Source organism: Falco cherrug, chromosome 12 (assembly GCF_023634085.1).
Source record: "Falco cherrug isolate bFalChe1 chromosome 12, bFalChe1.pri, whole genome shotgun sequence".
Classification (NCBI taxonomy): domain Eukaryota; kingdom Metazoa; phylum Chordata; class Aves; order Falconiformes; family Falconidae; genus Falco; species Falco cherrug.
This window is the reverse complement of record NC_073708.1, coordinates 32,504,457-32,528,703: the sequence shown is the minus strand read 5'-3', so window position 1 is coordinate 32,528,703 and position 24,247 is coordinate 32,504,457. Positions and strand designations below refer to the sequence as shown.

The 24,247-nt window shown below is 39.3% G+C and overlaps 1 protein-coding gene across 4 annotated transcripts; it reads right to left on the bottom strand.

Annotated features, from left to right (window-relative positions):
• Window positions 1-232: 232 nt before the first annotated feature.
• Window positions 233-23,926, bottom strand: ALG6 (ALG6 alpha-1,3-glucosyltransferase). 4 transcript variants are annotated; one of them, XM_055725140.1, is made up of 15 exons: window positions 23,864-23,926; window positions 20,709-20,820; window positions 17,005-17,089; window positions 13,463-13,552; window positions 12,455-12,543; window positions 10,149-10,231; window positions 9,356-9,441; window positions 6,859-7,029; window positions 6,214-6,349; window positions 4,104-4,189; window positions 3,431-3,515; window positions 2,252-2,322; window positions 1,279-1,347; window positions 991-1,189; window positions 233-718 (listed from the first exon to the last, which is right to left on the bottom strand). In XM_055725140.1, exons 2-15 carry the CDS (start codon window positions 20,788-20,790, stop codon window positions 521-523), a joined length of 1,530 nt encoding a protein of 509 aa, XP_055581115.1. In that variant the 5' UTR covers window positions 20,791-20,820; window positions 23,864-23,926; the 3' UTR covers window positions 233-520. The 4 variants fall into 4 exon arrangements, with proteins under 4 accessions (XP_055581115.1, XP_055581112.1, XP_055581113.1 ...); XM_055725137.1 differs by lacking the exons at window positions 6,214-6,349; window positions 6,859-7,029; window positions 9,356-9,441; XM_055725138.1 differs by lacking the exons at window positions 6,214-6,349; window positions 6,859-7,029; window positions 9,356-9,441; window positions 23,864-23,926 and adding an exon at window positions 23,778-23,824.
• Between the last annotated feature and the right edge of the window lie 321 nt (window positions 23,927-24,247).

Here is a 24,247-nt window from a genome sequence, read left to right as displayed (position 1 = left end):
AGCGGCCTGGATGGACTGCAGTGCATTACACAAAATGACAGAGGACGGTGACTACGCAGGACTGCTGACACCATAAAGCACTTCAGCAACACCACTTAAGAGCCACCAGTCAAGAGTTTCTACTTAACCTGCACTGCTTCACCTGCTCATGCATTTTATGCTGGGAGACACACAAACTCAATGCAAACAAAACAGTTTGCTGTTCTGCCAATATGGCTGGGGTATTTTAGCATGAATTCAAAATTTGGTCCTTTATTAGGTATTTCAAGTTTACAAATGGTAACAAAGTATTACGCTTCTGAAGAAAACACCAAATCACACTTCCAAGTGCTCTTCAAAATAGTTCTCCTTCAAACCAGTCTTTGACTATTCTATGTTTCAATATGTGTATTGTGTCCCGATTCTCATTAGGTTACAGGAACTGTATTACGTCACAAACAGGTTTACCTGCAATGCCAGACACCGTTCACTGGAAATACTCTGTCCTTTCACAGTTTGGTCCTTGATCTTCATGGGTGGATTAACTGATTTTCTTTTGACTTCTACTGTTCTTTGAGTCCCAGAGTATAACAATGTTAAAATATACCAAAAATAATAAAAAGTGTAAGCAAGAAATAACTGACACAGATACAGGAAATAAATCCGGTAACCTATGTGGAGGAGGCACCGCAGCACTCATTGCAGACAGGACACCCATCAGGGTTACGGAAAGAAGAAACTGTAAGGTAAGGAATGAGGCATTAGCTCATGGCGATTTAACACCTCAAACAAGTGAGCAGTTACTTTCATTACCCGGATGTTCTGTGTTCCTCAATCTCTACATCAGTGACATCGCAGAAAAAAATGATAGCAAACGCCTCTACACTGACATAGCTCGGCTCTCCCTGACTGGGGCTCTTTGCACAGTTACAGACATAAAACTGGCTTATGCAAGTACTTCAATACGATGAAAAGCTGCAAGTAAGAGTTACAGGAATTAAAATCGCTTACCAGACTCCTGACCATCTTGGGAAATGACTTAAACCACGAAACATATCCCTTCAGGGAAAGGGAAAATGGCTTCAGCTGCAGGTCCTCTGCTGAAGTTTTCTCCAATATGGAAAAGGAAGTCAGGCAGGCTGCCAGGAAAGCCAGCGTGGTCACAGCGTAGGCCAGCAGCAGGCCGTCCTTCAGCAGAAGGGGCAACATACTGTTAAACAGAATCACCCGCAGAAGTCAGTGTGCATTCCGAGTTCTACCTCTAAGAACTTAAAAGGAAGAAAATAGTGTCCAACTCACCTGAAAGTTGATACAAGTAAAAACCACGTAGCCATAAACGGGATTTCATTTATGATTAAGCAGACTGGTCTAGAATGAAGAGAGGAGACGCAGATATTCCAACATGAAGTGACAGCATTTCATCATCAACCTCCCGCATGGACGCTGCACTCCCACTCCTCAGGAGCAGGGCAGAGCACTGCTGGCACAGGCTTAGAAAATCCAGGAACAGGCAGTGCCCAAAATGCTGCCTCCTCTCCTGGGGCACCCTGCCCCACTGACACCACCACCCCCCCCCCGAACCCCAGGGTGCTGGCACCCTGCCCTGCAGGGGCTGCAGCAGTCACTCAGCAGCACCCTTACAGTGCGCACCACCAGGTTAGTGCCTGCTCTGCACAAGGCTTCTGGTTGGCTTTGAGGAGCACGTGCATGCACTGGAGCTTCTAGGGAACCGCCTGCAGAGCTAACGGGGGTTCCCTAGTTAAGGAGGTCACCTCTCCAAATCTTCCTTTCTCGAACATTACTTGCAGGACATCCAGCAGAAGAGCAAAGCTGCGGACCGTCCCTGCTGCCCTCACCTCCTCTGGGGCAGGGGATGGGAAAAACACACCTTAATGACAAAGGGAGAGAGGGCCCTTTACCATCGCCGTTAGCGAGGCATGAAATCACCCTGTTCAACTTGCAACTGCACTCCAGCCTTGCTGGGCAGCTAAGTACCCGTCCGGCAGCATCGCCTGAACCAATGCCGCAGCCAGCTGACCCCTGGGCACACAGCTGGGTGCTGGGCCACATCCTGCTCCAGGAAACGCAGGCACAACACTGGCCCAGAGAGATGAGTGAAGCAGGAGAGTACAGCTGTACTTCTACACTCTCATTTACAAGTTATTCAGAAAAGGAAATGCATAGAATTTTAAAAATCAGATATATTTGTAAGTGAGAAAGCAGCACGCAATAAAAATATCAAAATATATCCACAGAAAAATAATTTACTTACACTGACACTAGAAGAATAGATTTTTCATGTACTTGAAAGGAGAACAGGAAAAACGACAATGCACAACTAACCTTAGAAAAGGAAATCAGAGATATATTAGTCTATGTGACTGCAATGCAAAGCACTGTTTTAGTTTCTTTGCTGGCACAGACTTCACATGAATGTATGAGCTAAATGATCTGGTTTTTCTAATTAACTGCTACATTTACTCCAGTGCAATTTACAAGTACACACAGAGCTGCTTCTGTAACCACCTATACATACTAAAAAATACATTGTTTGAAAGTTTATGCAGAATTATTCAGAAAACACTTCATGTAAAGAGCCCTCACGCTTGCTTAGCTTTACTGGCAAGAGCATTCCCACCAAGGAGACAAAAGATTCACATACATAAGCACTGGCAAAGTTCAGCCATGGCAAGGCCTACCCACCTTTTCGACACTAAATTTTGCTCATCATCATGAGCAGCCAATACACCAAAAATAAACAAGCTGTCTTTTTTCTCCACCAAATAAAAACCACACTTTAAAACACAAACCAATTATTAGAAAAGCTAAACATTAGTTTTAGGCAATGTTGTGATAAACTCTCAAACGTTACTCTCACAAAATTAAAAACATAAGTTATCTTGCAAACTCTTGAAATCTTAGGACCAGCTCCATGTCAACTGATTTTTACATGTAAGTCATGTTAAGGTGCTCAAATTCAATGATACAATACGACTAAGAAAAGGCAAAGCACTTGGGAAAATTCTGTCCTTTCCTCTTCAAACTGCTAACGAGCTTATAATGTCCATCTTGGGACTTTTTTTATTGAATTTTGCAGCCAATGCAGTAAGAAAAAACTAGCACTTTGGAAGCTAAACAGAAAGAGGAGAAATGCCAACTCTATGCGATGCTTTAATGTGTACAGAATCCTCTGAAGACTCTTCAGAGGAAGATAATAAAAATACAGCATTAAATAAAGAAAACTGAGGCTAAAGAAAAAAAAGTCTGGATATAAAAGACAGGTCAGACCTCCCAGACATGTGGTAGCAGAACCAGTATCTTCAGCAGAAACAGAACGCATTTAATGGTACGCATGCTTCTGCACATCCCAACAACTGTAAGTAGAACTGTTGGTTGCACACCGCTGCTCAGCAGTGGATATAAACCAAGGAGCAATTAAAAACACACTTACCAAAGCAAATTTAAATCCTCGGAGAGAAGGCTGGACGGTTAGTTTTATACAAGTAGGAAGCAGGCTCAGGAATGTTACAGCAAAACTAAAGAATTTTGTAAGAAAAAGAGTTTTAATACACAAGTAACTACTTCCACGTTATCATATAATCACTTTTGAAAACTAAGTTAGTTAGGGAATTCAACTGTAATTTTCAGAAGTTCAAAATCACTCAAGGAGACTCAATCACAAGAGAAAAGCACCAAACTGTCTTCATAAGTGCTGACATAAGCGCTCTTGAAAAAGGAATAAAGCATTTCCATTAACATTTCAGACTCTGGGGACCTAGACTTAGAATTCTTCACTTAGTCAAAAAACAGAACTGTGAACTCCGACTTCTAAGAGCACTAAAAGAGGTAATTCTTTGAAAAGGAAGGCATGCAAGTTTTAACTCAATATCCACCAAAGTAGCTTAATCATTGTATGAACAAGCAGGAAATTTTTCAGTTGTAAATACTGCCCACAGTACTTGGGGAAACCCTTGTCACTTGGGAGAAAAGTACAGTATAGGGAAAAAAACATTTTTTCAAGATTTTAAACACAAACATTTTAAAATTAGTAATTTTGACAAAACTTACTCATTTTATAAAAAATGTGGATAAAACACTACTTAAACACTTCAGTTATGTCTTACCTGAGTTTTAGTTGAGTTTGAGGTGATACTATATTCTTTATCTTTATAAGGACACTCAGACTGCACCAAAGATTGGCTACTTTATCCTGAAGGAGGGAAATAAAAAAAAGAAAAAAACGCAACCAGTAATCGGTGAGAATTATATTCATTTAAACTTGTTTGTGATGACAACAGGGCTTGGGAGGTGGGGGATTGTTGGGGTTTTACTGTGATACTGCGAAAAGACGCTTGCAGATACACATCATATTCTTAGACGTAGTTTATTCTGATCTTCAAAAATTGAAAGTTTCAAGAGACTCAATCAAGACATGTTCTGAAATAACTGAGAAATAGTTCTTCAGCACAAGAGACTACTTCTGAACTCATGGGATCATACATTTTGTGAAAATAGAGCTCTGAAACTGTCTGTCCCTGACTGAACACTGGCATATATGAATCTTTTTTCGCATGTGAAGACATTCGGTATACTGTCACATTTCATTACATACCTGAATGTATTTAGCTGTGCTTACTGCTTGCTAGCAATGACAGAGTTAACCTCTAATAAATCAAGAAGTCTAAAGACATTAGCAGTTGTGCTAGGATCACTTTCAAAATTAAATTTGTAACTACAGCTATCATGCTCATGAAACTCATCCCTAAACAGCTGCTTGAATCACAGCTGTGTAGACATAACAGCAAGAAAGCTACTAGCACCAACCACTGAGCCATCTTCCTCATATGCTCACCAGCAATACAGAATATGCACTTCAAATCTGCTGAGGATTACAAGTGAACAGAGGGTTTGGCAGCACCAGCAAACACACAGGACGCCTACTGAAGAGCCAATACAATTTTACAACCATCAGCATTTGTTACTGTTGCTGTAAATGGGAACCAATTCAAAGAACCTGTTACACACAGCCCAGTATAAATTTACTGTGCATTGCTTACATGGACAATTTCTCATTTTATCTAGATTAGCATCCAGCAAGTCACTCCCCTGATCAACTCAGAAAATATTTGGGCTAATATTAGACTAAAATCCTTAAGCTCTTTCAGACTCATTGGTTATTGTCATTTACAAATTTTATTTTTAAACTTAGTACTGAATAAAAAGCGTGGTAACCAAAACTATTTTTTTATAAATTCCAGATAATTCCTAAGGGTCATTGGGTTTTTTGGAGGGGGGGGCATGTAGGGGGTCTTTTGTGGAGGGGTTGTTCAGGTTTGGTTTTTTGTTGTGGGTTTTTTGTGGTTTTGTTTTTTGGTTGTTTTTTTTTTTTTTTTAAATATACTAGCAGAGATACACTGAGAACACTCCCATACCACTAACTAAATAAAATGCTGCCTTTGGTACAACAGCATTAAAACTTTTGAAGAAGAAACTGCCAGTTGTAATGTTATTTATATCTAAAGAAGATTAAAAGAAAACTGAAGATTAATCAAACGACATAAGCATTTGCTCAAATCCCTGTGACATCAAAACCTGGAAATTCAAAGCTTCATTTTATTGGTTAAAGGTGAGAATCTGCTTTTAAAAGCTAAATGAGTAATTGCTCTTCTGGATTTAGGCTGCAGTACTGCACACCTTGCAGCACACAAACATGCATACTCTGAGGAAAACTAAAAGCAGAACTGGCCTAAAACTTTTGGAAAATATTGTGGAAACTTGCACTGAAAACACAAGGTAGGTCAAAAAGGAAGTTCTAGGCTGCACCCAAAACATTATTTAAAAAACTATGTAAAAAATAACGCCTCCTGTTGAAAAAAGCTGAGCAGAACCCAAAGACAGAGACTGAAGCTGTTAGCTTTTAAGGTTACATCTTCTGACACTGTCAATTAATATGGAATCTATTTCAATGGAAAAATGTATGGATTGAGGTATGGGTTTGATGATGGGATAAGTGTTGTCTACTCATATAATATCCTGGAAGATGCCAGCTGAGCTGGGGTTAAATACTGGATTAAATAACTGGCAAGAAATGACTGCTGAAGAAGCCATCTCAAATTACTAGTTCTGTGGTGTGTCTCCCACATGAAATCCCTAAAGGTCACGATGAAGGTTTCTCAAGGGATCTAAGAATACAGAACATTTACAGTGGGGTGGGGGAGAAGAAAACATGCATGCCTCAAACAAGCCTCGGTCAATGGGAAACAGTCTTCTGAGTACTTGCATGATTTGTTCCATGTCAGTACAGAACGGGAGCCAGCAGAGAGCAAAGGACACCACCACTGTCCCTGCTATCTTAGTTACCAAAACTAACCTGCAATCAAGAGAAAAAGCGTACATGAGAGAAGACGAAATCAGCTGCTGATAACAAAAGCCAGTTCTTAGTTTACAGCATAAACCTTTTTTTAGAAGGGATACAGCACTGAAGGTAAAAAAAATCTAAACAAAAAGAGCTACCAGTACCACAGACAAAGTTCATCATCCCCAAATTAGTGAGAATAACTTCACAAGAACCACAGAGCTACTGCTGGGCATCTAACCTGCTTGCCCAGCGCAGTCCATATTTAATTTAGCTAACAGAATGAAAAGTGCTAGGAAAGGACACCTTAACAGATTTTGCTCTTTGTTCACTGGAAATACTTAATGTAGGTCTCAACAAGAATTATTTATTTTGCAGGACAGAAATACATTACAACAAGGTAAGTATCTTCCACTAGAAATTAACTCAGAAATCCCCACATGCGAATAAGGAGAATCACATTCTCAATGCCAGCCTGCCTGGGTGTATTATTGAGAAAGATAAAATGGTTTGAAGTCACTTACCCCTTTCCTTTCAGGCCCTTCTTGAAGCACTTTCCAAGTAAATAGCAAAAAAAGGGCAGAGAATGGTAAAGTTCCATTTGCTTATAATTTAAGGCCAAGCAAAACGCCACTGACGCCAAAAGGTCCCAGTCATAAGACAAGTAAAGTACACCCCACAAGGCAAAGCCAAGGCTCACTGAGTTGTATATGGTTTTTTATGTCAAGGACAAGGACACACATCTTATTACTGCAAATCGGTAATGAATGCCCTGAGGGACAAGTGTAAAATAGCATGCAAAATAAATTTTTCCAAGTGTGTTTCAAAAACACATTGCCAGTTGTGACTATGTTGTTGACAGACAGAAATAACTTTACTTCTATTTTAAGTGTATTTTCTACATTTCCAAGGCTTGATTCAAAGCTTGCACAGGAAAATACAAAGACAAACAATGTGTGCACATATTAAGCAAGCTTTTGGGGATAGTGACAGTACTCTGTAAGATGCATCAGGATAAACACTTTTTTTCTTGGTAGGATAAAGCTGCCAAGAGTCTCTCCTCCCAGCTCCCAAAAGATAGGTGCTGAATATTCAAATACATCAGTATTTAAATAATATATAATTTAGGTCAAGGACTCCTGAGGTTTTTGTGATTATATTATACTCACAGTGCACCCTCATCCATGACCAGCTCCCGTAGCTGCTAATACTGTACAAACAATGAATAATTGTTACTAAAAGCAATGTTACTTCCCTAAGACTTTGAGAACAGGTTCCCAGTCTCAGCAGATTTTGAAGAGACTACACTACACTTACTGTTAAACTGCAACAAATATTAGCTTTGTCTTTTACCATTATTTTTACACAAGGAGAGAAACCAGTAGAGACCTACTTGTATTGTCAGAAATTTCACAATATTTTGTTCTTTCTTTGGCAATATAAATAGCTGTAACAACACATTTAGATTGTCTACGTTGTTTTCAGCTCAGTCAAATTTCCCCACTCAAAATAAAACTTAACTATATTTGAGTTCTCATCAATTTCACATCAACACATTGTTACACCAAAAGGCTCTGATCTTGCAGAGCCATGCAGCAGCAGTTAAGGTTAAGTAAATCTATCGACTTCTTGGGAGCTGGTCACAGATAGTGAAGTTACTCACGTTAAGAGTCACGGGGCTGCAACAGACCACAGGAGACTCTGCAGTGCATCCGTCTGCTTTAACACAGCATCTGCCACACATACGTCACCTGTGACGTGAGGTTTGCTGAACCTTTTCCTAAAGACCTCGACACTACAGATTCCACAACATCCACCGACAGTCTATTCCAGCATTTCACTGTAATTAAGATTCAAAAGATTCTTCTGTATTTTATTTATTTTACATTATTTGTATTTTTAAAAACCTGAATATTCCCTATGGTAACTTAGGGCTGTTACTTCTTGCCCTATCCAACACAGGATAAACAGAACAGATTACTGCCTTCCTCTTTGTATGTCATATACGTATTAGAAAATGGAAACCTTGTGCCGTCTGCTGACCACCAGCTTCTCTCTCCTAAGAACTGCGTTAATTCCCATCCCCATTCTTGCAAGGAACATCTCCAGATGATCTACATCTTCAAAGAGTTAGGCCAAAAATAGAATTTCAGAATTCCTGAACTGTAACTCAAATATTCAATAGCATTATGATTTTTTTCCCTTTAAAATCTGCTTTCTAAAATATATTATCTTCCAAGTTGACTATGCACTCTCTCAGAAGGCAACCACAAATAAGTAAACTACTTGATTTTCAAAACTTGATTTAGTAGTAGATGCTGAGATTCAGTATCTCCTTGGAACGTTTAAACATCTACATTTATCACAACTCCAGGATTGTGTCCCTCTGGCTTGACGGCCCTGAGCAGCACAGCCTGGAGTAGTCAACTAACAGTATTTGCTTGTGGATGTGCAAAACAAGTATAAAACCAGAAATCTTATTTAAAAGACCCACCTGTGAAGGCATCTGCCACCAGTATTGACCAGTTAGCTCTTACAGCCTAACTCGTATGAGATGCCTAGCTTTTCAATGGTTAGACACCGAGTGAAGTGCACCCAGTCTCAAGTAATTGTAAAGGCAAGACAGAATGGCACATTTTATAGGACTGAACGTTTTACACAACTACACTTGACACACTTCTCTGCCATCTCAAGATCTAAGGCGATTCTCTCTCCAAACACAAATCACAGGAGCACAAGCCATCATTCTGTTCATTGTCATAGAACCACTGACGTTTTCTGCAATAAAGTGACTGACGGAAATATGAGCTTGAGGCACAGGAAGGATGCTACTCGTGTTTGGATTGATTTGTCCCACGATCAACTATTTATCTACAATATATTTCAGACATACAGTTTTCTTTAATATGTCCGCTTTGGGGTAGGCAGAAGCCCTCAGATGACTTTGTATACAAAAGTAACCTTCTGCCCCACTAAAGACATGTGCTAAAGAACAATGTTACTTTGAAAACAGAAATTCACTTCACTGCATTACAAGGATACTGGAAGTGTCCATGGTCAATAAGAATGAGCCCTGGATAAAGCAGTATGCAGAGAGCACTGGAAACCTAGAAAGAAGGATAAATTAAAAAAGAGAGAGGGAAAATACTTATTTCCAAGTTAGATATTAGACTAAGGAACTCATACTACTACTCCAGTACAAAAATTTGCCCCTCCATGGTGCACCCTGTATGTAGGGATCTTATTCTCTACAAGTGATCTTCTGTCAGTAATATTTTGAGAAATAAAAAAGGATAAAAATTTTCCATAAATAAGAAAATACTGAATAGAGGACAGGCTGCCCTTTGCTAACCAGCTCAAAGATCACCCACACCCATCTTAAAACTTGGAACCACTCCAAAAATCAGAAGACTTATTATTCCAAAATGTATTGGTTCTACCACAAGAACTGTGCAAGACAAAGCAGTTTCTACTTTCCCCCATGTCACAGCACAAATCTTGCTTTTACTACCCAAGTAATAAATTCAGAAATAAATATAATTCAGGAGTTCATGGCTACTAAATTTCAGAGCACCTTGTTATTGTTATTGAAAGCATTAAAATAATTGCTGTGAGATGAATTAATGGCTTTTTAAAATCTTTTCAACTGAAAAGCCTTTAATATAAGTTATACTGATTGTCATCAGTTTTACATCAATTGAAGCCATCACAATGTTCTATACATTACTTAACTCTCATACTGTTACATTTCTACCCTGTTTTAACAGTATGTTTTCTTTGGCTTTTAATTTACACACACACACCAGATACTTGCCTTCTTTTTAGTAGATGTTTCTTTCAAGGAAAAACAATATAAAATAACTGCAGGAATATAAACCAGCAAATCAGCAACAAACACTGAAAAATAAAGATTAACTATGTTAGAATCCTCCCACATACCTCATCTAAATGCTATTTAAGTTGTGTATGTTCATCTGGATTGTGAATCTTTGGTTTTGCTTACAGTTTTAACTTCTTAATGCTGCACATCTTGGTTATATTTGGTGGGGGGAAAGAAAAAAAAACCCAACCTCAGACAGTAATAACTACACCGTGTTGGAGTGAGACTAGTTGCCTACCTTTTGAATGTGGGGTTTGCATCTGTACCCCCACTGGAAACTTCACTTTAGTCATTCAGTTCAACTGAAGTTCAAAAGTCAAGTGACTATAGTTTCAGCTGAATATGCTTTTCTATTGTCTTACGCTGTGTGCTAATTTTTTCAATTGTTTTGGGAAAGAAAAGGAAAAAAATACAGGCAAACAAACATTAAAATATCAGAAAGGCCTTCATTAGAATAAACTGGGTAGTTCCACTTCAAAGGACAAAAAGAAATAGGACTACAGAATTTGATCTTGTTAATGTTTCTAACGCTTTCATTTCTGATGTCCAAAAGCTGCTGCTTCCATGTGTTCAGCTGTTTTGGCTTCTGGCACAGCCTCAGTCAATAAGGGAGCACACTCTAGTTCCTCACATGCCAAAATAAGAGAAGGCATTCTTAATTCTCAAAAGAAATCAACTAGGACTAGATCCAGTCAAGTTGTTTGATGGAACAGTCTGGAGACACAATTAACAAGCTCTAGATTATAACAATCTCCAACATATCTGTGTGAATTACTAGTGAGCTGGACAAACAGACTAAAAAAGTTATTTGGCTTTGATCATCTGCCTACAGAAAATATATGTAAGAGGGCCGACAAGAAAACAGAACCGGCAGGTTCACCTGCCTAGAATTATGTCAACTCCTGCTCATGCTTAAACCACAAGGTGAGTTCTTCTCAGGTGTTAAGAGCCTGAAAAACCTCAGATTATTTCTATAAACCAGTTTCAGAAAATGTGCAATTATTCCAAGAGGGAAAGTATACTTTGCCTCTTTTTAGTCACTGGATTTGGAAGAAAATGTTTAAAGGTTTCAGTTATGCAGCAATGAATTGGTTTGCAAGCTCAAGCCACAATTAAACAAATATACCCAAGGTGTTAGCAAAACAAATACACTGACACTTAAAATAAAGGTGTAATACCAACAGCTGACATTGACTGTTCTGTATTATTCTAATGCATTCTTCTAATGGCCGTTGTTTAAAAGTGTTTATCAGTTCTCCAAGATCCATCAGTGGTTTGTCAAGTGAGTTGATTTCAAAATTAATAAAGACCATTTCAAGGGTAATTAAGTTCTAGTGATTTTTATTTTTTTTTCAATTCAATCAATTACTAGAGACCAGACTGAGAGGTTTGTGATACACAGAAAAGCTATTGATGAACAACGAATTCTGCTGTTGCAATCAGAAAGGATTTTGTGGAACTAGCCTTACGCAAAGCAAAAGACAGATTTAAAATAAAACAGTAACAGGATAACATGGCATCTGCCATTGCTTAAAGAACAAGAGCTCACTCGCCACACTGCTGTCCTACTGATACAGCTACTGAATTAAGTTATCTACATATATTTTTCTGCATTTGTTTTATCATTTTCTTTGGAAAGGCAGTTCAAAATAATCAAATGGTCAGAAGAGTGACTAAAGGAAAAAAATTCAAGATGAAAGAAAGGGGTAAAATACTTTTTTTTTTTTAACAGAAGCTTCTCTCTAGAAAGTGGTGGTCGTTTGAAAGAGAAGTGACATCTTTTAAAAGTATCAAATATCCCTTTCAGATAATGTATATAGCTCATAATAAAGATCTCTGAGACCTCAAGAGACTCAAATCAGTGAGTGCCAGTCTACATGCAAAATAATTTTACAGCAAAACCCAAGCTAAGGTGAAAATGAAAAGTGTATTTATCAGAATGGAAGGGAAAACAACACTATTTTCAAAATTAAGAAAATGGGTCTATACCACAAAAAAAAGTAGCTTTCATTTTGAGTTGGGTTGAAAGCTTGTTTGTATATTTTACATTTATCAGCTTCACAAATGACGGCAGAAGAGAAAAGAACATGGAAGTTTTGTTCATAAATGGACCTGCAAAGCCAACCAAGTCAAAAAACTGAGAATAAACTGGTGAAGACAGAAAAGCTGCATGATATTAAACATGTTAAATTAGTGAGACAAATCTGTACGATCATCCTAAGGAAATATAATTTTCCTACCTGTTGTACGCATAAATAACTTATGTGGCTGACTCTCATACCCCCGAGATGTGTGCAGAGCAATCCAATCAGGATTTATTAACTTTGCACTGTAAAACAAAGTACAGACACATCAAAATGTAGACAGTTCTCATTTCCCTTTACACTCCTTTCAGCAATAAAGATGACATGCACAGGAGCATATTCCAAGAATTAAGATGAATGGGAGGAAATATTTCAAAGAGCAATACTGATCAATGAAAGATTTCCCTCACCACTAGATCAGTTTACACTGTAGACTTTAGCTACTATTTCACAATTAAAAAAAAATAATCTTGGAAAAAACTAAAAGCGCAATACAGTATTTATTAGGACAAGATAACCACCTTCAGCCTAGTTCCACTGACTTTTAAAAAAAACAATTGTAAATAACTTTCATACTTAAGTATTAAATATAAACCATTTACAGTTCACATAGACGCCCCACATAACTGTGCCTCTGCACTTTAACCTACATTCTTATTCCATAAGTCTCATTCCAACAGCAGTAAAGCCCTCGTGGAAAAAGTATTCCAATAACAGAATTCTATTTACATGATATCCAGTCATCAAATGTCACTTGGGCTCTCAAAACATGACAGCTTTCCCATGCAATGCACCCAATTTCTACAGCACTTTTCTCTGTGCATCACTGCTCCAACAGTGGCTCACATGGAAAGTGAAATAGCTAAGTCGCATCTGCTGAAATTTACAGACCTGGCAAAAAGAAGAATGTAACCCTTCAGCCCCCCTTGCAATAATTACAAGGCAGAAAAACAGCAGTGTTAGTTTTAAGCCATAGGGATACACATAAAATCTATTTCCCTAGCTTTAAAATAGCAAACAATACTTTCCGTTTCATCAGCTGCCCAGATTGATAAGTTTTTAGCTAGTTTCTCTCCTCAGGAGAGAAAGAAAGAAAAAAAGAGAGGGGAAGTAAATTTGGTGTTTTGTGTTCTTCACAGAATTTGTTTAAAATAATGAACTTACACGTAAGCACACACGAAGCTGTGATAGGCAGTAAGAGGTGGATAATCAAGGCCCCAGTACAGTAGGTCATTATCACTTGTATTGAAGTACCTAAAAAAAAAAAAAATTTAGAGAAGGATCTACATTTTTCTAGCTTTGTTTCAGCCCAAGGAAAAGGTTGAATATCAAATCAAATATTTTTTTAACATATTCCAATTCCAATACAGAAGTTAGCAACTTCTTTATTTTACTTTATATATATATATACTCTATATTTGCTGATCTATTGAGAGAGAGAGATTCTATATCTGCTTTACTTTACTCCACACAAAAAAAACGAAGCAACAAAACAAAAGCAAAAGTGGTTCAGAGTACACTCACTTGGGTCTGCAAACCAGATTTTAAAAAAGCTGCTAAAGCCTGCTTACCTGGAGAAGGAAAATCCTTGATGTGAACAGTTTAACAAAAATCCAGAGACTAATATAAAGCCTACACAAAAATTACTGCGCACATCTACTGCGGCTCTAGACTTGCAGGTTTGGTTTGTAGACGGAGGTGAGGACCTACCACATAAACATTTTTCAGGTATGTCAATTATGCCAGAAGACAGCAGTCAATTTGCCAAAAAGAAAATAAAACCAATGCAGTTAAACAGAAATTTCAAGATAAATGGAATTCACTAACGATTGTTCCTTATATCAATCCTAGATTCCTTTTTTTGCCTGGACTTGGACAGTATATTTAATATGTGACAAGGACTTCTGAAGAGTTAAACTTTATCTGCTACTTTTAGACCATAACGTAGCATATGTTACATATGTGTGAACTGCTTCTGCTTAACAGACCTTAATATGAAAACTCTGAAAAAAACATCTGCTGAAGTTATACTGCTGGAAAGCAACTGAACAGAAGTGCAAAAGGGTGGCATAAAGATACTACACAAACAAAAAGCAGCATAGGTCTGGAAGAAAACTAAGCCACAGCAGGTGCACCTAGGCAGTTCTTTCAGCACGAACGTAGGAGTCGTGACTAAAAAATTCCTTAGAAGGCAACACCAAGTTAGAGTAACACCACCACCTGACTAACCAACGCAAGGTCACGAACCTCAATCGGGTATGTCAGCCACAACCACTTTACCTTAGTTCAACCTCAAAACTCAGGTGGACCATGTGACAGAAAGGAAAAGGATTTTCCTGTTTGTAATTACAGCATGTCCATATTGCTACGGAAGACTGGCAGCGGTTAAAATTAAGTCACCTCTTCCAAACAAGAAGCAGATGGTTTTACCCAAGGAGGAATTACAAAAATAAGGCATCAGACCCTTTGTATCGTACAGTGAAACAGACTGACCAGCCTACTTAACCGCCAAGGGGCACGCTCTTGGCTTTTCCAGTTTCTCTCTTCAAATGCAGCCAATTTTTGACATTTATTATAGTAAATGATATTTCTTGAATTCTTTATGAGCTGCCTGAAGTATCTTATGAACTAATGATAAATCATATTTGAGTTGCATCTCTGCTTCTTATCCTACAATTCAAGATTTTCATGCCAAGGTACTTTAGATTCCTCATGCAGATTGTAACAGTCTGCAACTCAGTAGCAAACTTTCCAGTTTTCTTTTTTTTTTTTTTAACTTTTATTTTCCATAAACTCGTAGCTTCAACAGAAAAAACAATCCCTATACCCAGTAATATTTAGCAAAAAAAGCCTTCACAGTTCTAGTTAGCAGTACAAGAAAACATGCTCTTAAAGTAGTTTTTAATAAATAACATCAAAATTCTAAAGAAAAATATAAACAAGAAATATTTAAATTCTAGCCTCTGGAAACTAACTACAAACCATATTGTACTTTACTGCGGCATTTATTTTTTTAAAATAAATCTTTGGTTCGGATCAAAGAAAATAAGCACGGAACATGCAGCTATATTACCTACACATACCTGTTTAACAATAAACATGATAATTGAGTCTGTGAAAAGATGAAGAGATCCTGTAAGACTATATCCTCATGAAAGAGCTGCTCTCTGTATTTACCTAGGCTAATCTACAGAAAAACACATGCTTGCTGTATAGACAGCTTTTCTAAATACTAAACAAATAACAGCACTAGAAGCGATCAAAATTTCAACTTCAAATCTGAACGCTTTTTACACATACCAGCGTGTAACACCTTTTCACCCTGTGTATTTCTGTAACATAGGAGGGGTAAGACAGTTCAGTATTCTAGCACATAAACCCTCGCATGTCAGCCAAGATCATCTTTTCCTAACACCCAAGACCAAATATGACTTTGCTGTATTAGAGATTCAATTCCCAAAGCAGACCCAACCAAAAAACTTCTGATATAAATAAAACAAAGAGCAAATACAACAAGACTGAGATGCCCAACTGGCAGCCCATAAGCTAAACCCAGCCTGCAATATAGTTTCATCAGGCCCCTGAGAATGCCTAGAAATAGCGACTGCTAGAACTCTTAATTTTAAGTACATACAGTTCCACATAGCGGAGTGGATCAAAGCTACCAACTCTATTACTATGTCAGCTCTCCGCTATTCCAACTCAAGCACAATGAGGGGTTTGGATATCCCAGAAAAACATCAAAGAGAAATGATAATATAGACACAACAGGATGATCTGAAGTCATAATATAGAGTCACCTGCAAAGTTCCACGGAGTGCCATACTTCCAGAATTGGCCCCACATACATTTACAGAACTACTATTGAATTAATATTGTATTCTGTCATATCGATCTCTTCCCCAACAGCAGAGAAAAAAAAAAATTACACCAGACAAACAACTATCCCCCCTTGGAAGATGACCTGGAGTTCCAGTGTATGCCAATTTGTGTTGCAGCATATATACGGACTAAATAATTTTCACTGTTCTATGGAATATTAGGAATAATGTAAAAATAAATATGTGGAATCATTTTCCTACTGTTTTAACCAATACGTAGAAATCAAGTTCACTATCCTTACATCTAGATTCCAGGCACCCACATTTTAAAATCTGTATTAAGAACACAGGTGTGAAAAACAACCAGTGCCTCCAGCACAAGAATTCAACTCTCTGCATTCACCGGAATGCCCCTGCCTTTTAGCTCTGGTTTTGTTTTCTTTCAGTGCTGATAATCATGAATCTTCTTGTGAATTAGAGAACTGGAACTCAGGAAGCTGAACAGATATTTATTTTTTTTCTAAACCGGGAGAACATGCTTCTGTATGATCTCATGTAAGCCTGCAAAAAAAGTGCTTCTTGATCTTTCCAGTCAAATCAAAACAAAGCTGGAGCTTCACAGAGAGACCTACCAGTCAGGATATTTTGTTATAGAAGCTCATAGCTAGCAAGTCAAAGTTCCAAATTTTAGCTTTTATATGATTATTTTTGTGAAGAAAATGGTACCTCAGTCTAAGAACAGGGTGATAATATATTACTACTAAAAGAGGTTTTAGAATAGTTCAGAGAACAGAAAATGTTGCAGAGATCTTAAACTTAAAGATACACACCAAGGTTTCATTACATTTACCCCTTTATAACCTGGACTACAATAGCACTACATACCACTGTCTGATGGGTAAATTGTAAGTAATTTCTTGCCAGTGTCTCTGAGCTTCATAGTCTCCATACATAGGTGGTTTTCCTGCACCTAAAGAGAGATGACAGAGTATTTAGGAATTTATTTGGTTTATGCAGATTATTGTTCCTCCAGATATGTATTTGCATATTAATACATTACTAATTTTATTCTCCATTCCTCTATGATATTTGAGAATAATAGAGACCTCATCTGCTATGCAGTCTAACAGGCAGGCGAAAGGAAAAAAAAAAAAGTCAGGCGTTCCTTTCATTTTCTGGATATTTCTGCAATAAGCATTTATCAAGATACTCCACTGTGAAGAACTGCTTCCTTGTCTGACAAAAAAAAAAAGTATCATTTCCAAGTGTAGATGAAAAATGTGGCACTTTCTCTGAAATAAGAAAGTGTACATAATGGACATCTCATACTGATTTTGTGTGAACTATGCTACTTCCTTCCTATATAATAATTGACAGTGTTCTCACTTGTGTTTCAGCCATGTCATGGTACCTTGCTATTAAAAGTAACAGCCAGCCTTATTTTTAAATTTACTTGGAACTAGGATCTGCTGCAAGTCCCCCAGTTTCTCTCTCTTTCCTCTGGTCCCCACTGCACAATACCAGCAAAAATGCTGCATCTGTCCCTTTCCCCATGATTCATAATAAAGAGTTAAGATGAGCCATTTACTAAATCAGGCCACTCAGTACACAGAATAGGTCAAGAAGAATTTTTTCTTATAATCTACAAAGCCTTCTAAATAATAACTGCTCCTCTTGGTTTACAGGAATTCTCTCTCGCACATTTTTCAACTGAGTGATTATTATGTAGCAGTTCTGCAAAGTGAATTATGTTAAAGGACACTTTTCATACACATATACGTAAGTCTCGCAGGAAACAAAGATTTTTTTTTTTTTTTTTCCACAGAAAAAAAAGCTGTATCAACGCAAACACTTCACTCTTAAACAATTCCTTCAATGTAAGCCTAACTCTGGTAATGGCAGTACGTCAAGCATCTTTATCAGAGAGTTTATCTACTTCTATTAACCTCTGCTTATTGAGAACAGAAACCGGACTGATAGTACTTCCAGTAAAATATTGACACTAGCCAGACAGAGATTTAAGAGATTCTTTAAAATATAGGAAAGCCATCTAGATTTTTTTCACATGATCTATGTTTGTGGGAGTCAGTCACACAAGCTCAGATATGTACTATTTAGCATGTTCTCTTTGCTACCTGGGAATATCTGCTAATTTATTCCTGGGTAGTAGAGCAAGTGGATTACCTCCACTACATGACACATTCAACTAGAAGTTTCCCAAGCGAGTGAGGTCACTGGAGAATAGGAGTTTTATCAGTGCCCACTCTGTAGCTATAAATCTAGGGGAACAGAGAACCTGTCACAGGATTACCGAAATACAAAAGTAGGTGTTACCCAAATTTTAGAGTGTGTGTATATGTGTGCACTTTTGTGTGTATATACACACATTTTTTATTTCAGCTTCTCTCCCTCTCAAAAAATTAAAAAAAAAACAGAGGGAAGAGAAATTAATTGGCTTCAGAATGATCAAAAGAGATCTTAATCCAAATGTTCGATTACGAAAAGCCAAATACAGAGACTGATAGCACAGTGGTTAGTTCGCAAACGCATGTTTAGTTTCCATCTACAGCAAGCATCAAGTATACAGCCAAAGAGAATTCAGAATTAATAAACATAAAATAAAATATTTCAAAAGGGTCACAAATACTTTAGAGTGGTCTTATTTCGTTGTTTTTTTGGTTTTTTTTACCTGGAAACAAGCGTTTTTAAGGGCCTGAAGCCACCTTTCAACACAGGTGTTTCGCTACTGGTCATTTAGCAGGAGTTTGGCAATATAGTAAAAAAATAATGCATTAATCTATGAAGCCATATTTTTCCTCAATAATTCTCCAAGACCAGCTAATCTAAGGTCATTGCAAACAGGAACCTTTTAAAACCAGGTATAGCTAGCTACCTGCTTTCTCACCATAGTGACCCTAATTCCAGAGGCAGATCCAAAAGCATGCTAGATGGCAAGCAACAGCAGCTGTCCAAGACTATACAGTAAATGAGGGCAGAATTAACCACCCTGCTTCTGCCCATCCATGCCACGCGTGATTTCAGAGTATGCCGAATCAGCATTTCTACCAGAGCCTCCTTCAGAGAACGGTAACTACTTCTAATCCTTTGCTCAACTTTTATCGCACTGAGCAGCGGTGAAAGCAAAACAACAGGACCACATCATCAGTTTAAACGTTACCCTGCCCAATTATTTTTCTCGCTCCTGTCACTAGAGGTTTGTTACATTTGAAGGAAGTCAAAGACTTAAAAAAATAATAATAATCCAGTGTACTTATGCATTTGGCAGCTCTTTCAAACATTCAGGGTTGCCTTTTTCTCAGCCAGCCAAATCTCAAAGTTAAGCATGTGCTTTAAGAATTTGCTGGATTGGATCAGACTCAGCATTTCCTATTCCTAAACTACAATCATTGTTCAGGAAACAAGATTTTAAAAAATAGTTATTTTAGTTCAGGCATTATTTCAAGACACTCTTTCAGAATCTTGATTGGTTTCAAATTAATTCAACTTTAAAAAAATCTAGTTAGCATGTAATTGTAAATACTTGCAGTGCAACAGAAATTTAGTACTGTGTGGCAAAAGACAGGGTGTTTTTCTGCCTACAGATGGGTAAAAGAAGGCCCCAATTACCTACAGAACAGATCTCTCATAACAGCATTTTCGGAAAACAAACTCAAAATAAAACTGTGCGAGAAGGTATGCATGCAGCTTATCTTCAACCAAATTCCTTCAAGTAAATGAAACCCAGGAGTTACCAGTTTAAAAATCATTAACATCTACTGAACAGCTCCAGCTACTCGGGGGATGAGGCTCCCAAATGCCTTAACAGAAAACCAGAGCTGAATTTGACTGAGCTTGTGATTCTTTTAGCTGATGGGGAAAGTAATGGTTCTTTTCTTCTTTTTTTTAAGTTTGCAGAGAGCAAGCTTTGTGCAAGCTTATGCTAAGCGCAGGAATGGCATTGAGAGGTCTGGAAAAAAACTTGCTGGCTCTTTGCAAGCATTATGAGATGGGGAGGAGAAAAACATCTATTAAAAGAATATAGCTCTAGTGCATGCTGTAAACAATCTTAAGTATAGCTACAAGGCAGTGTAATCACTCACTCGACACCATCTTTACGCTGTCTTCATTACTACTAGTACAGGTTTATCTAAATACAAATTAATGCTGTATCTATTACAGAACTTAACAAGATTAAATAAACGTACAATAGGACCACAATAATATTCTGCAGCTACTGAAACAAAGGCATAGGGGTGAAAAGCCTGCTGTTCTTTGGCTCCTCCAAAAATATTACTGACCATATCTCTCACACACACACACAAAAAAAAAACCCTAAACATGTTGTGGTGGGGCTTTTTCCCAGCATTTTGTTCCAAGCAGTTGTGATATTAATCATTGCACACTTCAGAAAAATAAGACCAAGACATTATATGAATCTCAGGGAAATAGAGAGGCACTAAAATACGACAACACTTGAAATAACACATTGCTTCCTATTTATGATTTTACATGTAAGTTTATCCTAATTTACCACAGGCTCCATAATTCACCTTCATGTGGTGGTTTTACAGACCGTGAACACGTATTACCTGAATAAGAACCAAGCGATACAGTCCAGCGTACAGTAAGTGCCAGTAAAACAGTAATCGTCATTAAGCTCCACTTCTCCATAGCTGGTCTCTGTAACAAGCCAAAAGGTACCTGAAAAAACACCATAAACATTGCTGCAATACCATCCATCTTTTTGTTCCTTAGGTATTTAGTGGTACTACTGATAGTCCCAGTTTTCACCCCACCCAGAAGCATTCTGTTACTGCCTTGCATCTGGAAGCACGCCACAACCGGGAGGGGTTTTCAGTACTGAAGGATTTCTAACCATGAGTCCAAAAGCTGCCCGGAAGCGATTTCTCCCCACTTCTGAGCTAGAAGATGAAAAGGCATCTGACAAAATGCCTCAAAACAACAGCAAGAAGGGTAAAAGATTTCAAACCACCTAAGAGAATTACAATACCAGATGAACACTACGCTGTACATACTTCAGCATCACCTTAATCAGCTCCACACAACTTGTTATGCAAACATGTAGCATGTTTGACCTGTAAGTGACAAGAGAAGATCCCACAAGAGACCAGCAGAGAAGACTGTAATGGTAGTCCAAATACTCATGCCAACCATGTATGTTAAGTAGGTCACAAACTTCTATTTGCCACTGAACAAGAAAAACCTCTTCAAAGAAGACTATAAAAATTCCTAGATTAATAACTCGCTAGGAAAAAAAAACTGTTAACAAGCACAGCATTTTAAAAAGTAAGTGTCCCAGTATTAAGTTAATGCCACTTATTTTCTCGATTAAGAACACCATGGCCAAATTATGCAAAGTGCCGATCTTGTATAGGCTTGTTCTTGGTTTAGACATATTAAAAAGTGATTTAAAAGTTAACTATGTCCTGGCAGGTGTTATTCTGGACCAGGTATCATGTGCTTTCCTATAGCCATTATAAAAGCACTGAGCCCATCATGAACTCTGTATCCTATGTTCTAACTAATTCCACAGGAATCCAGTCATGAGCCAGTACATAATCAAAAAATTAAATGCATACCAACACAGGAATGCAAATATCTGGCATTAATGATCAAAAATCCCTGCTCTGAATCCCACTTCAATCTCCCCAATACTCAAAAAGGGTCTTGAAATTCTACCTCTCCCTTCCTAAGCACAAGCATACTATCCACCAGCAACTTCTCCCCAGAGGACACCAGATGGAACCTAGTAGTCTCCTCCATCCTTCTACCCAAAGAGGAAGGAGGACTGGTCTCCCACCAAGCTTACCAGACCACACTAAGGATCCAGTAACAACAAGAAACATTGCTAGATCTGTCAAATTAAAGGCCACATGCATCAAACTCAGAAATCAAGAAACAGAAAAGTTAATATAATGTTGCTCTATGCAAAAAAACCCACCCCACTAACTATAAAATACGCAAACTTTGACCCCAAGTCAAAAATATTTTAGTCCGAGTTTAAAAAAAAAAAAACCTGAAGAAGAAACTACTCCAGTGTCGACAGGGAGAGACAGCAGTAAATCCAAAGGCTGTACTTCTGCCAGATTAGCAGCAGTAGCACCATTCCCTCCGCAGTCAGCAACAGATACGTTACAGAAAAGTGGATGAGCCTGGATACAACTACCCAAGAGTTTCCTTGCAGGAGGCGCATCGTCTGATTTAAGTGAGTTTAATCTACTTGCCACTGCCAACAAAAAAGCAAAAAAAAAAAAAAAAAAAAATCCCACACAGCAGCAGTACTGAACTGCTGTTTTAGTGACAGACAAGCAACATCTAAGACACATTTCGGTTATCCTGTTCAAACTAAATCCATACTTATTCACTATTCACAGAAAGGTATGACCCAACACCACCACCAAGGGGAAATAAAAAAAGTTACTTTAACAATATAAATCTATGACAGCAGTAGATCACCATCTATAGGTAGAAACGTGAACACTGACATTTGCATGCTTTCAGTGCTACACCTGTGTCTAAAGCACAGGACAGGCACTTTTATCTAAATAAGAGATACTGAGGTCAACTCTGTAGATCATTTTACCTTAAGTGAATTCTCATCCTTTCTAAACTTGGGTCAAGTAAGACCAGAGGCTACATGACTTCCAAAAAATCAAGTCAAGCCTGGCCTTCCTCTTCTATAAAATACATCTGCCCTTCCTTTCTATCTCCAGTTAGAACAATTATTAATTTGTTATACCTTCATAATTCCTACGTAATGCCAGTCTCACCTACACACTCCTCCATCTCTGTGCCTCTCAGTTACTCCTGCCATTCCCTACATCTGGACTCACTGGCGTTTTCTGGGGTATTGAGTTTCTTCTTTCTCTCCTCTCAAAAGTGGTTCTTAAAATGTTCTTTCCTACTTCTTTTTCATCTTTAATAATTATTCCCTACCTCCTGAAACAAAAGCCATGCTTTTATTAGATTCTAAAGCGCTGATCTAATTTTTGCTATCCCACGGGTAACAACGTTATACAAATAAAGGCTTCTCAGGAGATGATAAAGCTGGTTTGGTCAGTCTCAGACTTTTTACTTTCTGCCTCTGGAAGAGCAACACCAGAGGGTCTCTCAAGTGAGATGCTGCCTGTAGAAGCGTAAGGTGAAAACCACAGCTCCGAAAACCCACTGTCCTTCCACGATGCCTGCTACGAAGACTGAGATAAACAGCAGCATTACGAACCACCCGCTGCTGGCCAAAAGGAAGTTTCAGAACTCAGACGTAGAAGCATATAACTTGTTGGGTTTTTGAGATGTCAGCACGCAGCTCAACAGCACCCTTTCCTCCCTCAAAAACACAAAAGCTAAGCGAAATAATTTCATCTGCTGAAGTAACACCCGTTCCATAAAGCCTCCTGTTCCCCTCTTCCCAGTCAGGAGGCGTATTTGTTTCTCAGATTCCCTCATCCACCCGCCCTCCATGCGCAGCCTCCTCAGGGAGAGGCGACCGGGCAGAGGCCCCGCGCCGGGCCCGCGCTATCCCGGCCGGGTGCCCTCACCCGCCGCCCCTCAGCCCCGCCGCCGCCCGGCGAACGGCCGCAGGGCACCCGCGCTCCCCCCTCCAGCGCACCGACACCGGCGAGACCCCCCCGCCACACCCAGGGCACCGCGGCGGGAGGGCGGCGACCCGCCGAGCCCTGAGGGACCGGCCCTCCCCACCGCGGCCCTTCCCGCCGCTCCTTACTGGGCTCCCGCCTCCCCGCGCCTTCCGGCCCCCGCCGCGCCGCCCCGCCAAGGCAGGCGCCGCAGCGCGCGTGCGTCAGGGGCTCCGCGCCTGCGCCGCCGCTGCCCGTGCCTGGCGGCTGCGCCAGAAACCGTGGGGCCGGCCGGGGCTGGGAGCCGGACGCGTGTCGCCTCGGGGGACTCGGGAAGGTGGGGATCGCGGCCCCACCAGCAGTTTTACCTCAGGAGTCGCGGCGGCGTACGGGCCTGGCCGGCGCCGGGCCGCCTGCCCGCCGCGGAGGCCGGGGCTGGCACAAGTGGACGCGCCCGCACCCTGGCTGCGCTGCTCACGCGTCCCGCCACGGCACCGGGAGCGCTCACCGCGCCGCTGCGGCGACTGGGGGAG